Here is a 17258-nt window from a genome sequence, read left to right on the forward strand (position 1 = left end):
TAGGAATAATTATGGATTCCTTCCATTGTTGTGGCATCTCTTCCTGATCCCAAATTAACTGAATAAGCTTATGGATCCTCATATGCAACCCTTTGCCACCTGCTTTAATTAACTACATCTTAAGAATTTAGTCTCTCTCTTGATTTCTTGTATGTACACCGATTCTTCATCCACCGAGTCCTATTGAATGACTAAAAGCACAACGATTTGAAACCTCTACACCATTAACTCATTAGCTACAAGCAACACAAAAGGATCGATTACAAAAGTTAAAGACTCGTTTCATTTTCTTTCAACGCCTTCTTCGCAGAACGTATTCTTTCAGAGTCGTGTTCATTCACACAACAATCTGTGCTGAACTGGTCACATAATTCGCGGCATGAAATAACCGTAAACGGACAACTCTCTTCAGTGTTCTTCAACAGACTTGTTGGCTTATCCCTAAACTGTTCCTTCAGACAAAGCTTCGGGTATATGGTGACGAGTATTGAAGCCAATGTTCGTCTAAACAATGTTTAAAGATTCAGTTCCTAGTTCAACGCGTCTCCATTACAAAGATCAACTGGTTAATGCTGCTCAAGGATATAAGTAATCCTTCGTCACTCTGATAATCATATGGAACCTCAAAATATGCTCTATGGACAAGATGCAGAGTAAATGGTAAAGTCTGTGGTACAAAGAGTTACCACTCGTTTTCAAGGGGTTAATGACTATGAAAACGCGTGAATAAATACATAATCCAATAGCGATAATAAAATCCACAACTGAGCTGAACGAAAAAAAAAATACCAAGTTTCGACGACAGCACGTTCCTAGGGAAACGCTGATAATCACTCACCAGAGATCGTTAACCTTTTTGGGTGACGGGTAACTAGGAGGAGTTAATAAGAATTTACCGGGAAAAATATTGGAATTTAAATACTTAGATTACGATTGTTCTCTCGCTTCTGCTATACCAACTGACTCAAGATAAAATGTCGAGAATGTATGACAAATAATAAGAAAGTCAATAAATTGAACACTTAAAACTACTCATGAATATTCTTAAATTCTCGTGAGTACACCAAAACCCTTCCGAGGGCATAAGGTTCGCGATCCCTACTACCTGTAACCCCTTGGAACTATAATCTCATACAACTTGCTCGGTTGCATTTCACTCCAAAACAAAGGCCTAATCGGCCACTGATCTGAGATACAATCATGAGCAGAACTCTTCTTGAATAAATAATTATACAGTATATATACATATAACATAAATGGCTACTCTATTTCTTCCTGAGGTTGTGTAATGCCCTCAGATTAAGTTCGGTGGCAAAGTTCGTATTTTAATTGTTTAGTGTTTTGTCAGAATCAACTAAGTATAGATAAATGGAATTGAAGCCAATTAATATATGAATCAATCCGTAACCTATGATAATGCAACTCACTCTTAGCCTGAATCTGCGTAGAATGTAGACCAATGTTAATTATTAACCAGTTTTAGTCATGATAAGCTGATTTAATCAGGTTAAGGATCTGGGATTGCCTAATTATCTATCATAAGAGACGCGCCTAATGACAGAAAACACGGTGATACTTCACGCATGAACATTCCACCAATGCCATTATCACGGCAAAAACTGATGACTAATCGTCTGATTAGTCAGAAATCGATACCAGTCAAGTAGCTGGTGAGTCTGTCGGTGAAATGCAGGTAAACCGAAATTCGCCAAGTGTAGTATTTCTGGGAAGATCCACATTACATTTTACAGACGTAAATTGCAGTCAGATGACTCATGCATTACAGAAAAGCGTGCTTCTGCGAACACGACTTTGATATTTTGGGTTCCACAAAAACACACAAATTTAATAATCAACTTCTCAAACTTTACCACAATTATTTAGACCAATAACTTTCAAGAAGATTCCATCCAGAGACTTCACTAATAAATGGCAGATAACGAGGCATACGCCGTTAAACAACTAAAAACGTAAATATTAAAACTGGCCAATAGAAAACTACAGGTATAAATCTTATTAGCTGATCTGCATGTGAGTGTAGCTTAAATTAAAGAAGAACGCAGACTGACGGAGTTTTGAGAACAGGGTGCTGGGCATATTATTTGGACGAAAGAGAAATGAAACAGCAGGTTGCAGGAAAATGCACAATGATGAGATCCATAATGCGTGCTCTTCACTAAATATTACAAAGATCTAATCAAGAAGGTGGCCCGATAATGAAAGTTAAGTTCCAAAAAAAAGGGGGGGCCATTTATTTATTATCAAAGCGACTACTAGTTTCTCGTGAAAGAACCTTCCATGGATGGAGTCATTATGTCGTAAGTCACTAAGCATGGAATACGTCTTCTTTTGAATCATACTGGACAACAGAATCTATTTCATGTGATAAATATGCATAAGATACGGCAGAGCTTGGCATCCTGACTGAGACGCGAGATGGAAGGAAAGTCGAGCTAGTGTAAAAAGGAGAAGAAGACTGCGTCACCAGATGGACTGTAAAGCAGGGCCTGAACTAGGGGACTCTGGAGGGTGAAATGAAAGGGTCAGGAAACCAGAAGAGTCAGTATAATAACAACAATCAAGTTCCGTAAATAGCTGACGGCAGCCATTAATGGAAGGCGTGAGAACGCGAAGTCAGACAACGAGTCACAAGAGAACGGAAACACCTCAATTTGCATTCGAAGATGCGCGTTCAGATTTTAGTCCAGAATAAATATGCATATAATATATAAATTTCAAGGGCATTGCAGTTGGTGTGTTTAATTTTACGGACAGCAATCTTCAGACTCACCGCCTTGAAAAACCCAAATCCTATAAGGTCAGGTGACACTACGTCGAATAACTGTAATGGGTTGAAAAGTGTGGGGTATTTTACGGGACCAACATTGTTACAGGTAGAGAGAAGAAAACCACGAGAAACTTAAATAAAATTAGCCTGCCTCCGTGCCGAAATTCTAACCGGATACTTACAGGTTATGAAACAAGAATTATAAACTGTACGCTACATCGTGACGTTCGGAGTTACGACACTATAACCACGTAATTGTTTCACGATACGTCATGAGCAATCAGTAATCGTAAAATACTTCACCACAAACAGAGACATCACATTCGTGCGAAAGTCCGTTCTTTCGTATTTTGTGTTGTTCGCAATTATAAAGCGAACTCTTGTCTTCCGGACGATAAATCAGGGGATGTGATCTCGTATTCAGGTCTAAAACAGTATGTGCATAGAGTAAAAGCGGGAAAATACGGTACGGTAAAAACTAAATTTTTCATTCTGAATTCAAAACATTGATGGAACACAGTTGACTGCATCAGCATACTTGTCAGTTAAGTAATAATCGGTGATTAAATAAATATCGTTTAACGGAACCAACTGTTCAATTAATCGTGTCACAATTAGGAGATTAAGAACTGCGTACGAGAACTAGATATCGACTTATATTTAAGATGGTTTAACATTATTCAAATGGTTGGTCTTGATTCGTTTCGTTCGAGAGATTATTCCCAATGAATTAAAACTTTCGAATGAAGCTGTAATTTTTATTATTTTCTGCAGCGGAATATCATATCTGAACCATCGCACACCCCATACAAGACAATTAACTCCTTTACTTCAGAGCAGACCCGTTTTCATCGCTAACGAGAGGGAAGTAAATCCTATTTTAACACACACACAGCACAATGCGCTGGAATGCAGCGTCACTTTCTCGTCCTACGAGAAAATCGATCTTGTAGGCACTGACGAGACGCGAGCTTAAAGCCCTCACTTAGTAATGTTATCAAATATCTCGAAAGCTCATTATCGGACGAAAATAGGAGCTCATTCACGTAACATAAATTGCTCAATCTTTCCGAAACGCGTTTCGTAATTTTGCTGACGTGAAAAAAAATTATGGAAACAGAGACGAGGCATCTGATGAAGTATCACTTGGTGTAGGCCATGATACTATAAATACAATTTTGCTCGGCTGTAGCTGCAGGGGAAGCCTGCTCCAAGTACCAATTTAAAGAAGTTGAAGTATTATACAATGGGGCGCAACCCGAGACAGTAGGCCTGTAGGATATGTTGAAAAGTCCTTTCAACCTCCGCGTGTAACGGAAGTCGGTAATTCGCTTGGCCAGATGCAGAGTCTGAGTCTGGTACATTCATTCCCAGCAGAGTATGGTATAAACGTTGTAACCGTAAACTGACCACAATAAGTTTAGTTCAGTCAGTCACAGCATTTGTAGAGAGTCAAAACTTTTACTAAGAGTAACCAATACCGTGAGTTTCAAGTGCAGCTTTTGATGTCTGTTCCCTCACTTAAGACAACAGACAACTCGACCGTTAATGTGGCGTCTGATGCGTTTCACGAAGTCACTTTCACTTAACGGCGTTAAATACGTTTCATTTACGAATTTCCGCCCTGACCCTTTGAAGTCCAGCAGTGCCTTCTTTACCAATCAATAATTCTGCACGTTCCCCACAGACGTACTACGGGCTTCGTGTAATTCTCAGATCAAACAGATACTTCCTTACACAGCATGGACCAACTAAATTTCGAACACCCCTGCTTCGTTTTCGGGAGGTCCCGGGTTCAAATCAAGGCCCGGAGACCGGTTATCCTGAACGCGAATTTTCGTAGGTTTCCTCAGTCCCTCCAAGCAAATGTCAGGATAGTACCCTAAACCGAGCCATGACCGCTTCCTTCCACATCATTTCCGATTCAGTATAATTCTCTCATTCGCCGCTATATAGTCTGAGCTACTGAAAATGTGTCGTTAAATAAACTACAAACTAAACTTCGTAATGGTGAAGTGTAAAGTGATTTTTCTGACGTTGGGACTGAGCGATTAAATATTATTTAGATGCGCTTCGCCTATGTAAACGATTTCAAATAAAGCAACAGCACACATCCCGGGCGTAGGGTAGCGATGGCGCCTACACGTACTTGCCTTTCACGTCGAACGGACAGGACAGATACTCCACAACTCAATAAATTCGGAGATTCATTTATGTAGCCAGGAAGGACCTCATGACAAGCATCACGCCAATTCTGGTAACGCAACAAAGGAACGTAAACTGGCGAAACTCGCAGGGCTGTACAGTGCTGTGCTCAATGACTGATATGACTAAATGCTGAAAGACTTACATCTACCCTAATCTATACCCACACACGTTAAAACTAGCAGATATTAATGTAAACCTGCAGGTACTAAAAGCAACCAACTACAGATTCATCGGAGACTCCATTTCCGGCCATACCTTCAGGCCGGATTCACCACACAAGCTCCGGTTTGCTTTCCGAGACGTAGGGCCTTCCGCTAACAAGTAACGCGCATAGCTAGCACCTTTATTCAAAGGTTTATGTTCTGATGGACACGAAATATTATTATACAGCAAGGAACATGTACAGAGACAGTCCCCTGCCCATACAAAACACAAAATATTACAACAGACAAGCTGAACGCTAAATGACAACTCGTAGCAGATATCGGCCGTGGCACCGGGACTGATTTTTAGCTGATGCTTTCCACATAATACACATATACCAGCATAAGAACACGGAAGTAATATTTATTATGAAATGTTCCCTGAAGTGATGTGAGGGTTCACATGTGGGCTGCTGAAAGCGTAATAACAAAACCTCTCCCTCTATATGAAGCAATAAAACTTATTTCGCAAATCAGCCGTTCCTTTTCCAGGCCGGAAAACACGATTTTAAGGATAGGCCTACAATCTTACGTTAAAGTTAAATGTTTTTTCCCCTTTAATCCACGTTTCCCCAAATACATGCTGTTAAATGTCTTAAGTTTGGAATGTCGTGTATATTTTATTGAAAAAATTTCCCTGAAATTGGTCTAAAACGTAAAAACATCAGAACAGTCTGTTTCTGGGCCAAGAACACATGACCTTCTAATATGACGCTGAGGAATCAAAGTTACGAACGTAGCCATCCCAATGCTTACTACCAGGCCACTCCTCGTATGAATAACCTCAATATCAGGTAGGGAAAAAAGGCGAAATTCACGTTCCATCAACCTCCATTGTCCCCGGAGAACCTCGTTGCTCATTAGATAAAAGAAAGTGTGCCCAAAAGCCCTTGTGGACGAGATGGTCAAGAGAAAAGTCCTAAGCATCTAGTAAAAATCGAGTACATGTCGTGATATCCGCAGTCCGTCAATTTATTGATTGCTTCCTACAGCATTAATTGCAAGGACTGCAGATTATAAAGCCTCAACTCGCATTTAGGATTGGCAACTTCGTTTCGAAGTCTCGGGAACTGGATTTAGCTAGGATCTTGGCTTCCGCTTCGCTTCGAATGTCTTAGTATTCTTACGAAACTGTATCTAGATAACGTAATTTATAGACATAAATAAGACAATATTAAGACCTGTGAGAAGACCTAGACGTAACTGGAAGAATATTAAAATAGATATTAGGTAAATCAGGCTGGAGGATGTGGATTTAATTCATATGATCTAGGACATGGACAGCTGGCGGGTTCTTGTGAACGCAGAACTGAGCCTACGTGTTCCATAAAGGGTGAGGAATATATCTTGATTAGCTGTAGACAGAATACTAATAGTATATCTTTGCCCTATGGAGTTGGTTGTCTAGTTAACACCTGCATACAGATAAGTGAGTTTTCTGAGACCAGGAGATATAAAACTAAAGACAGGCCTCTTATCAAGATAAAATAACTGCGTAATTTGAACAAAAACATTAGCATACCACGAACCGTAGAGCGAATTTGTCATATAAAAACACCACACAATGTAGGCACTTCTTTGTCAAAACTTTTAATGTCAAGTTCATGATTGTTCTGCAATTACCTTAAATCCTTCAACTACGCGCTGCAGTTCGATATGAGCATTGGCGTCCTGTATTGAAGGATCTTTCTAAGGCATTATTATGACAAGCGGCAAGACTCCTCGAATGACATATCAATCGACAACACAGGAGAAGGCAGCATCCATTTACCGACAGAGATTCGAACACAAAACGCAGACCCTGAGCGACTCAAAAAAACCGCGCTTTGTCACTCTGGTTCAAAATCCTTCTACGGAAGAATTTACGAAATGCTAGTCTGTGCCCTCCTTCCCACAAATGTAGAATTACACAGCTTGGACTGGGCCAAAGCAATTAATAAAAAATACCGCTGTCTACGTTATCGATCAGTTTCTACAGCCACGTCAGCTCGTCTTCAAATGACAAGAGACAATGCTTGTACTACATAACGGATCTAGGGCACCAATTACTCTTTACAGTAAGAAAAGTTACGACACCAGCTAACCACTTGAAGCTTCAGGTTCTTGACGGTGAACTTCCTACAGGTAGATTTCTTTTAATGCACAGTCAAATACGACCATTCCTACATATACCTGATGTATCCCAAAGTTAAGCACACTACTGGATGCGTGTTAATATAATAAAATTCGCTGTATGTAGCTTACCGCCACTTCTCTACGCATATGTTTACGTTATGAGAGATCTCCGCGACAAACATACGAGGTTAGTGCGGTCAAATCATAAAAATATTTCTTGTTCATTACTTTCAAGCACCGTCCATTTACGGCCAGAGTAGTACAAGCGGCGATAACTTCAATGATGCTAACGTCATGCAAAACCGCAGTTTTAATTCCATTAGTAATTTAGCGTCAAATGACATAACGATGAATTGCAAAGGACATTAAAGGAAGCGACGGTAGTGGCCTAATTTAAGACACAATCCACGTATGTCTGTATGAACTAAGGTAAACTACGAACACCCTAAGTCTGGATAGCCAGTATCGGGCCCAATATATGAACCAAGGACATTCTGAATGCGAAGCAGGAATGTCAACCATTCAACTACGACATTCGGTTGCAGTTTTAAATTCAGCATGTATGGATAAAAAAGCTATGAGGAAACACGATTAATACAACCGGATGAAGAGATCTCGTACCAGTTCAGACGTGGCAGTAGCTGATGGATGTCACGCGAAGTCAAATACAACAGACACACATTCAACGATATCATAACCAACAACGTGGACGAATCTGACATATAACGGATTTAGTGCCCCCTCCGAAGAAACCATGTACTATGGGAAAGAGCAGATGTTGAGGGGTTCAGAAGGGCCAGGTGATCCTTCAAACAGGGGGAGCTGCACATTGCCTTCATACGTACACTAGCTGACCCCACCGCAAACCATGGGATATATCCATTAGAAGTATTAATGTGAACTCGGGTATATGACATAAAGATAATCTCGCATTCACTTTACCATAACTGGTATGCATTTAAATCCACGACCTTAACATCCCACTTTACTACGCCTATGGAGTTAGGTTGTTTGCTATACGCTTACGTGTCTTGGAATAACACAGATGGCATTTAAAGAAACCAGAGAACAACCACGCTCACACAGAGAACTCTGGGAAAATCAGAATAGCATAAATCGTATCTGAAAATAATGTTTCCAAGACATCAGAATATCCTATTTTGATGCATCCATTGCTGATGACGTGTCTCTGAGAAGAACTGCAGTTTCATCGATGATGGCTTTCTGTGTAGCATCGCAAGAGTTGGGTAGACTCCAACATTCCGGAGGAAAATACTGCCTCCATCTTCAGCCCTGAAAGTCCACACGGCGTTACAACCCAGAAGACCAACATCGAAATCTTCACCGCCGTGAGAATCCCAAACAGCAAAAGGTCGTGTGACGGCTGCACGATACAAGTGTCTACCCGTTCCGTGACAAAGAACAGTAATTACATTATGAGGCATCCACTTAGTGGACAGATGTTTCGCATCCAATTTGTGCAACTCGTGCTAAGCACGCATAATACGAAGATTCAGAGCACACCCAAATACAGGAAGTGTGAACGCTGCCAGGCGCACCCAATACGCTGCAGAAATGCCTAGAATTATCAAGCTGCGTGTGTGACCGTTATTACGTAACGTGTATAACTGACAATGACAATGTAGTGCAGGTCACAGGTGACTGCAGCTGTGCCAGGACACGGAAATAAAACCAAATACACGGACCTAAATTTTTGCAACGTAACTAACCCGCACATTCGGGTCGATAAATTAGAAACGCGTACATTTCAGCTGTAAAACCTGACAGGACGACACGAACTGGGAGATTTGCTCTATATGGAAGGATCATATTTAAACTGAATTTAAAATATGGGGTGCGAGGGTGTGAACTAGTGCTGGTCGCGGGCGTATGGGGTCGTATAATCCAATCGTGATCAAGGCATTTTTATTGCTTGCTTAAATACGTTACGTGCCACTATTATTTAATATATTTCTCTTGTTCTTGACAAAAACTTACTATTTAACACAGTCTTAAATCCAAATACTCATACGCCGTAAAACATTTCTCGAATTAAAAAATGTGGATTGACAAACAGTCCTACATGTGTTAAATCTGTGCACATATTGCACAAGAAAGGCATAACACTTGAACACCTCACGTGCTACAATCGGCACTTCCTTACGATAAAAATACGTCTGTCGGCAATATTTTTGTACGCTGTACAGTTTGTCATTTTACGCACTAGCATTTCATCAAAAAAGTCATGTTTATGATCTCGCCATTCCGCGCGAGAGACATTATATGAAATAGAAAACGGAGGCAAGGACACGCCAACGGCGCGAAATCAATTATTTGCTTTTCAGTTTCATGATGATAAAGACGAACCATTGTAATCCAGCGTGCGTCAGAGTTTCCCTAGCAACGGCAGTAAAATGGTCTCACCATACAAACATTTCGTCGCATGGGAGAAGAAACAGAATGTCAAGCGGTCAAACATCTCCCTACATCATACAAAATACGTTCCCCGTCATTTAAGACGTGTTCAGTGGGCGAAATATGCGGATACCCGAAAAGTGTATTACCACAGTTTATTTATTTAGTGTTCTGTCTGAGGACAGGTCCATATGAACAGGATCCTTCCATCCTTTTCTCGGACTGGGACCTGTTCATATACGTTCTTGGCAGATGATCCAGAAGTGGTTTGCCATTGCCTTCTTCTGTGTGTGAATGGAGTAATTGTTGGGAGCCACGGAGAAACCGGGGAAGCCCCCGGAGGAAAACTCCGTGTTGCCACGGAGGTAAAACAACGACCTTGCGAGGGAATTCAAATATGTTTAACAAATTTATTTGTTTTGGTTATCGAACAACACTAACAGTAGATCAAATTATAGTATAGAGTCGAATGATAAGATTAAAAATGAATTGAAAAGGCTATGTACAAAACAGTCGAGTAATAAATGCAAATACTATTCTAGCAATTTCCTGTGGGGCCTGGGCAGAGAAACAAACCGGGGCCTTCAACAAAAGAAAAGTGTGGTAACCACTCTGCTGCAATGCTAAACGATATTAATGCTGGGGGAAGACGTAATTTTCTCAATTCTATTGTATAATTAATCAATCTGTTATGATATTGCGTCTCATTAGATCAGCTGAAGGATTTTCACAACTCGAAGATCCGTTACTGTTACCAAAAGCCTCGACGCTGGGCAGTCCTTCATTAAAGCTAATGATCACATTGTGCTTCCAACCGTAGATTGACAAACCTTGGCGCGAAGCTTATAAGACGCTATGGACAGAAGACCGTGCCACACAATTCATTGTCACTTCTTCCCTGAATACTTCCGTTAAGGCTCGTTCACTTTAATCTCGCTGCTTGAATGCAAGTCGCGTGAATGAATTCCAGTAGCACGGATTGAAGCTTATGTTCTCATTCAGACACGTTCACTTGACGTTAGAATAAAATAACAGAAGTAATGCTGGTGTTCGTGTGGCTGTTGCGTTCCTATTCGCAGAAATATCAACTTTATTGGAGAAAGAAGAAAAATATCTGTTTCCGGAAGTTTGGTACGTCTATGTGATATGCCTACACATACGAGGGAGTCAGCCTCAGAATACAGAGAAGAGCGTAACAATCACCTGAGGCCGTCAAACCACATTAGTTTTGGATTGTACAAATGACCGCTCTTGTTCGACTTTATAATATTGTTCACTTCCTGGCTGAACGATGTTTTCATCGTCTTAATTTTCCTTCTAACACAATCGGCAGTCACCTCTTCAGTGTCGATATCCACAAGTAACGTTTTCATTCCATCGTCTCTCGTATTTCTGTTGCGATAGTGTACTTATCGACTACAATGTACTTATCGATTACAATGTTCTTATGGATTACAATGTTCTTATCGATTACAATGTTCTTATCGATTACAATGTTCTCTTACATTTTGTGCGTTTCGTACACTTTAAAAATGTGCAAACCAAAAAACAGCTCTACTTATCACTCATTTTGTAAACGTTTACGATAATAAATTTTGTTAACAAAACAAATTACAGCAATAATACCTCAATAATACCAGCAGAAAAAAAAACTGCTGTCACGAGTATCAGTAAGTAAACAGGACAGTCAAGTAGTAGTTCACACTTTTCAAGTCCAAATCAAGTACAAATTTTAAGCGGTTTCTACTCAAAATTTGAAACAGCCCTGAAAATAACTTGAAACAGTTCACGTAAGTCCCATCAACTTTTAGTTTTAAAGAGCCTTGCGTTTAAGCAACTTCACTAATGTGAATGACACAATAACCGAGTGAGTACAGTGTCCGCGAAGGTCAAATGCTATTAAATAACAAGCTACTACTCACTTTCAATCAGTACACCCACACGCAAAGACTCGCTTCCTCCTGTCACCAAAAAACTTCCACTAATGGACGAACCCTCTGACCCTCAATCACCTCAGCACCATTGAAAGGCGTGGTCATTAAATGATTCATAATTACGTGATACGGCGACCCATCGCCAGAGCGCGCTGCTTGTACTGACTCACTGTGAGACAATGCGTAGACTACCAATCGCGTAACACAAAGGGGGGGGGGGGGTTGCAGGTCCAGAAGGTACAGTCTGGGGTTTTAATTCTAGGACTGTTTTGGAAAATCAAGTAACAAAGAGCACGTCCTTTTTTTTTTACTGACTTCTACAAAACACGCTTCGTTAAGGTCCCGGGTCCATTTCTCGGAACTCTGACTGTGGCTTTCTTCAGTCCCTTCACGTAAATGTTGGTACAGTGATGAGGACGGTTCAAAATATTTCCATTGGCTGCGAACCCATCACAAAAATTAAACCGTACACGGATGGTAAAGTACAATGGCAACTGAACAAGACAATTTCGGATGAAATTTTAACTGCAGTAGTGCTAGTCGTTTCATAATTTGACGTAAGGTTCTGACATGACTTGAGCATTACAACACAGAAGAAATTACGAAACGTACTTAGCGAAACAATTAGGGGGTATTCACCTTTCTGAAAGGCGACAAAACTGTCTGGGAGGGCTTCCTATCAAATTGAATATATTTTAATTTCCTGGTACTTACGACATGCCTTTACAAGATAGTTCACAACTTTCACGCTACGATGCACGATTGTCGCTTCAACACCGACATCTATCGAGCGACTACAGAAACATCATGAACGAATAACCGCAAGGTAAACTTATAGCATACAAAGGAAAGCGTAGCTGGAACATTCCATGAAAACTACTTCTCGTAGAGTTTATTAAGCCTTCTCTACGACGCTGGAATTTCATCAATGTTTTCCTCGTTTGTATGAACAACGTCTGATGTTCCTTCCGAGTTTCAATTATTTCCCAGAGATTGTTTATACAAGAGTTGCACTTGTAAGGACCCGTACCGATGCCGAAAACACTGGGCGTAAAAGCAATTATGTGCTGACGTTGACCTCAGCGCAATTAAGGAACTCACTCAACCCTGAAATAATTATCCCCGACTAGAGACGTCAAGATGCGCCGGTGAAATCGAAACTAACAGCGTAGAGACTGTGACAAAGAGGACTACTCACCCTTAACGGTTGGATGTTAATGAGAAAGGTAAAAGAAGAAGACTGCGTAGGTAAGAATGCAAATGAACTTCCCAGAACATCTTAAACAAGTATTATTGGTTGTTTCAGAGCAAGAAAACTTGATGCAACAGTAGTAGGCGGTCTAGGTTTCTTCGCGGCAAATTTAAATTTGTTCTGGACACAAAAAAGCGACAGAATATTCAAATTAAACAAAAGAAAAATACCGTACCGAAAAATAAATTAACACAGACTACACTGTAAAAATGAACGGCCCGGTCCCCTCACAAAGCAGACCCGGGTTCGCTCCCGGGTCAGACCATGTGGGATTTGGGGCAGGTTTTCCCTGTCAATATCAATCCACCATTTAACTTTAAAACAAAGCTTCAGATATAGCCTATCTAATCTACTTTACAATATTTTATTTGAGAATCCAGTGGTATTCACCAAAGCCATTGACGAGAGGTAGGCAACATGACAGCTGCCTAGGACACGGCGACGCAGCGTCTAAGAAAAATATCGTTTTACAGCAGTAAATTCCCCAGTCTATGAAATATAATTATGTGATACATCAAAACACAGGTAAAATTTCTTGTAGAAGAGACGGTCAATAATACACTTCACTGTACTCTCCACAACAGGACGTTAAAATTTAATAAACCACCAAAGACTTTTTGAAACGTCAGTAGGTGAAACAGCTATTAACTGCCATTCAATTGTTTCGCGGAGCAACAATTCAAGAGGGACCACGCACAAGTATCCCCTACCCTAAGCCCTAAATAAATTAATAGTACAAGATCACGCTTCAAAAGTTCACAGTCATTAAGCTCACAGACTAACTCTCCTGTTGTTAAAGTTACGTCGATCTCTGCCTTCAGAGCCTATTCTGAGTCAATTGAATCCACTTCCCAACGGCCGACTTTATTTCCCTTCTCGTCTACGCCTTGGTGTGACACAGGTTCTGACCATCTCATTCTTCATAATTCAATAAAAAGAGAATAAATTACTGGCTCACCAAGTATTCGATCAATTTCCCTTGGTTTTAATTACCAAATAATACGTCACGATGCAAATATTAGCATTCGTACCTAATGTTCGGAAAGCCTTTGATCGAACTCGGCAGAAAGACTACTAACTTCCTAGCAGTAAATTCGGAGATAGTACTTTCAAATAGATCAGAATCGTTTTTCCATCCTATCCGGATCACCGCTCCTTTGCAGTTGCGAGCATCATTAAGTGAACGAATAAACAAACCACGAAGATGCCCGAAAACGTATAAAATACCTGAAGAAAACAGTAACACAAAGCAGAACGGAGATTAATTCGAAGGAGGAGAGAAGAAAGTTCCAGGGTACGTAAGCAGGTTGCCCGGACAGGTCACGAGCATTGGAAGCTGATGACACGCTGGGACGTAACGTCACGTTTGCTGGAGGCAACAGAACTGCCTTCAATCGGATTCCAATTCGGGCGATTTACGACCGTCTGCACGAAGAGCCTTGTGCTTAAATTACGGAATGGCAAGGCAACCGAGGAGTCGGGATTTCCTGTTTCGCGAAAACGGTATTTGAACATTCCTGACTCGGTAATGGACGGACCAAACAGGAAATCGCATTGGGAGATCGCCAAACGTCTCATTCTTTGTCTATTCGGTAATTTTACCACTCGTTCTCGACTGCTCGTGTTAAGTTCTTGAGTTTTATCCTTTTCAAGAAATAACTACGAAAACCTTTGTGTACAGACAAAACTGAAGTCACAAGGACTACAATGAAGTACTAACTTTCGATGTAGAGAAAGAATTAGTTGCCTCCCATTGGCCACCTGTGCCACGCAGCAGTCTTTTACCACAATTTATTCATTTTTACTTAAAACCCAAACCACCTTTTACCGAACTGAATGGACAGCTTGTACGTCATTAGTTCGATCCTCAGCCATGTGGTGGTGGTGGTGGTGGTGGTGGTGGTGGCAGCGTACTAATGGCCCAGTCAATATACACAACTTCTTCCCAATGAGTGCATTATCGGCAGTGTAATTACTACGCATAAGTTTTCAATCAATATATAATGGGGGTGTAGATAAGTCGGAACACGAGTACGCACTGAACAGTTTAACATTCCTTCATAAAACAATCCTTTCAGAAACCCTGAAGTTGGAAGAAACATGCAGCTTCTGAATCAAAACTACGTAAATCACAAAAACTATCTTTCAATTTAACACATTTCAGATTTGACGGATACCATCTGGTATCGCCAATTTTCTTTCCGGATACGAAGCATTAGAAGACATTTTCAGTTCTAATGGACGTTACCTGCTAAAACCCTAACTGTCCACTAATGGTCTTTAGATTCTTTATTATATTTACGAATCTTATATCATTTCAGGCGTTCAGTTCATAGTAGTAATCTGTTTAATGGCGTTCCTAATGAAAATTACGTTCTAAGGACGTACAGGCAACTCTCGGTTTACGAACGTTCGATTTACGATTTCTTTAAGTCACCAATAGATAGAGTGCCTTATAAAACTAAATGCCAAACGTTTGGTGAACATGATTGTAAGATTTAAATAAATAAACTTTTAAAAATATATTTATTATATACATTATAATAAAACGTATTGTATAGACAATTCGATGTTTAGTACATGGTTTTAGTGCTTTAAAATGGCTGTTAACGTATACGATACGTGTCGTAAAAGCTCAGGAATGCAAGATACAAATAACGAACAACATCTTTGAACGGGAACTCGTTCGTAAACCGAGATTTGCCTGTATCAGTGGAACCGTAAAAAACAATCGCGCAATTTAACGAAAAATCGGCATTACCAAACATCCCTTCTTGAAAGAAGCAACCAGTATTCAATCCACTAATAACAAATCACTGTCCGTAACACTGCGTGGATTTAGACTTACCGAGAAATGTCTTCTTCACTGACAGCTCGCGGTGTCGAGGCCTGTAGAGCCATAGACGCATTCAGCGAGTCTGAATACGGCACTGGTGTTGCCAACGGGGCTGAAAAGCAGTTAAAGCAACTGTAAAACGTAAGGCGACCAGCGCTGTTTTATCCACTATATCAACCTTGCCCACATAGCTTAAAATTTAGCCATTTTCTGCGCCTAATGCAGTAAAATGGAATGATTTTAATGAAATTTAAAAGAACTGGTATACTTGTATTACGATACAGTGGCCTTATAAGACGTGGTGGTTAAAGTGTCACAATTCAAGTTTAAAATTCAATCAATATCAAAATGACAATCACAAGCTGATGACTCAACAGCGACAAATGATTTTTCTTCTGGGTGAAGTGTTCTCAGTTATGTCTGGGACAGGGAGGCTTAGGATAACGATGAACGTACCTCAAGATGTTACTACTCAAAACCAATGTGTGCAATTCTAAAAAAATCTTAACTTATGTATCGTAATTTAAACACTGTTTACGACGATTGCAATAGAGACAAAACACATCAACAGGTGGCTCACATATGTCAAGACTAGTAACAGAATGTTTATATAATTCGCTACTAATTAAGGTGAATGAATGAAGAATTAACTTACGAGGCGGCGGCGGTGTACTCGAGACATCTGGCGGAGGTGGCATGTAAGCTGTTTCAGGTTTTGCCACAAGCAGCACAACTCGCTCTTGCGTGGCCTTCAGCGTCGCTACTGCTTCCTCGTGTGTGACATTTTCTAAGTTCTTTTCTCCGACCTGCAAAGCAAACAGCCTAATATTCAAGTATATTCTTCGTAACTTCCACAAGTTCAAGGGAAAAGTTTTATTGTTTAGTCAAAAGTGTTGCGTAACAACGGAGGAAAGGCGTTTTCAAATTTGAGTTGTCTTCAAAATAATCCTTTGTCATTTGAAAACCCTAATTGATATAGATGTTCATTTACGTTGACACTGCGCTCGTCAATAACAATTCTGACAACCATAATCAAGATGATACGAGAGACTGTTTACATTCAAAAGTGTTTTAACACTTAACCTCTTTCACAACAAAACTTTAAAAAAAACATCACGGCACTTCCCTCTAGGGGAGCTAAAGGTTGCTAAAATATGCCTATAAGCTTTTACCTGTCCATCTGTCCTAATATAACTCGAGAAGAGCTGAACGGACTTTAATTAAATTTCATTCGCAAGCATCAAAATTCTTTCTGACGAACGCGTCAGAACTGTTATGGTACACGTACATTTCCTAACTTGTTCATGAATCCACAAGTCTTGGGAGGGAAGGGGTAGCTGATCAAGGCGCTGGTTGCTATGAGACACCTACTTCATCACGAGACGTGGTGCTCTGACTATCCGTTTCAGCTTCAGGAACTATATCGCCATGTGTTATTACGCCATAACTCACAGCGAACTCCATAACTGCTTCTGCGGATTGAGACGCAATTTTCATTTTGGCTTAC

At 40.4% G+C, this 17258-nt stretch overlaps 1 protein-coding gene across 11 annotated transcripts in view; it reads right to left on the reverse strand.

The window, feature by feature from the left end:
* dlg1 (MAGUK family member discs large 1) overlaps window positions 1-17258 on the reverse strand; it is a 338246-nt gene that overhangs the window by 25150 nt on the left and 295838 nt on the right. For all 11 annotated transcript variants that reach the window (XM_022067362.2, XM_022067361.2, XM_022067363.2 and 8 more), the window contains 2 exons: window positions 16407-16557; window positions 15764-15863 (listed from right to left, as the gene is read on the reverse strand). In XM_022067362.2, the coding sequence (XP_021923054.2) occupies window positions 15764-15863; window positions 16407-16557 (251 nt within the window). The remainder of the gene's footprint in view (window positions 1-15763; window positions 15864-16406; window positions 16558-17258) is intronic.

This window comes from Zootermopsis nevadensis, unplaced genomic scaffold, assembly GCF_977971745.1.
Source record: "Zootermopsis nevadensis isolate Lab colony 2312 unplaced genomic scaffold, Znev_1.0 Znev_ptg000030l, whole genome shotgun sequence".
Lineage (NCBI taxonomy): Eukaryota > Metazoa > Arthropoda > Insecta > Blattodea > Termopsidae > Zootermopsis > Zootermopsis nevadensis.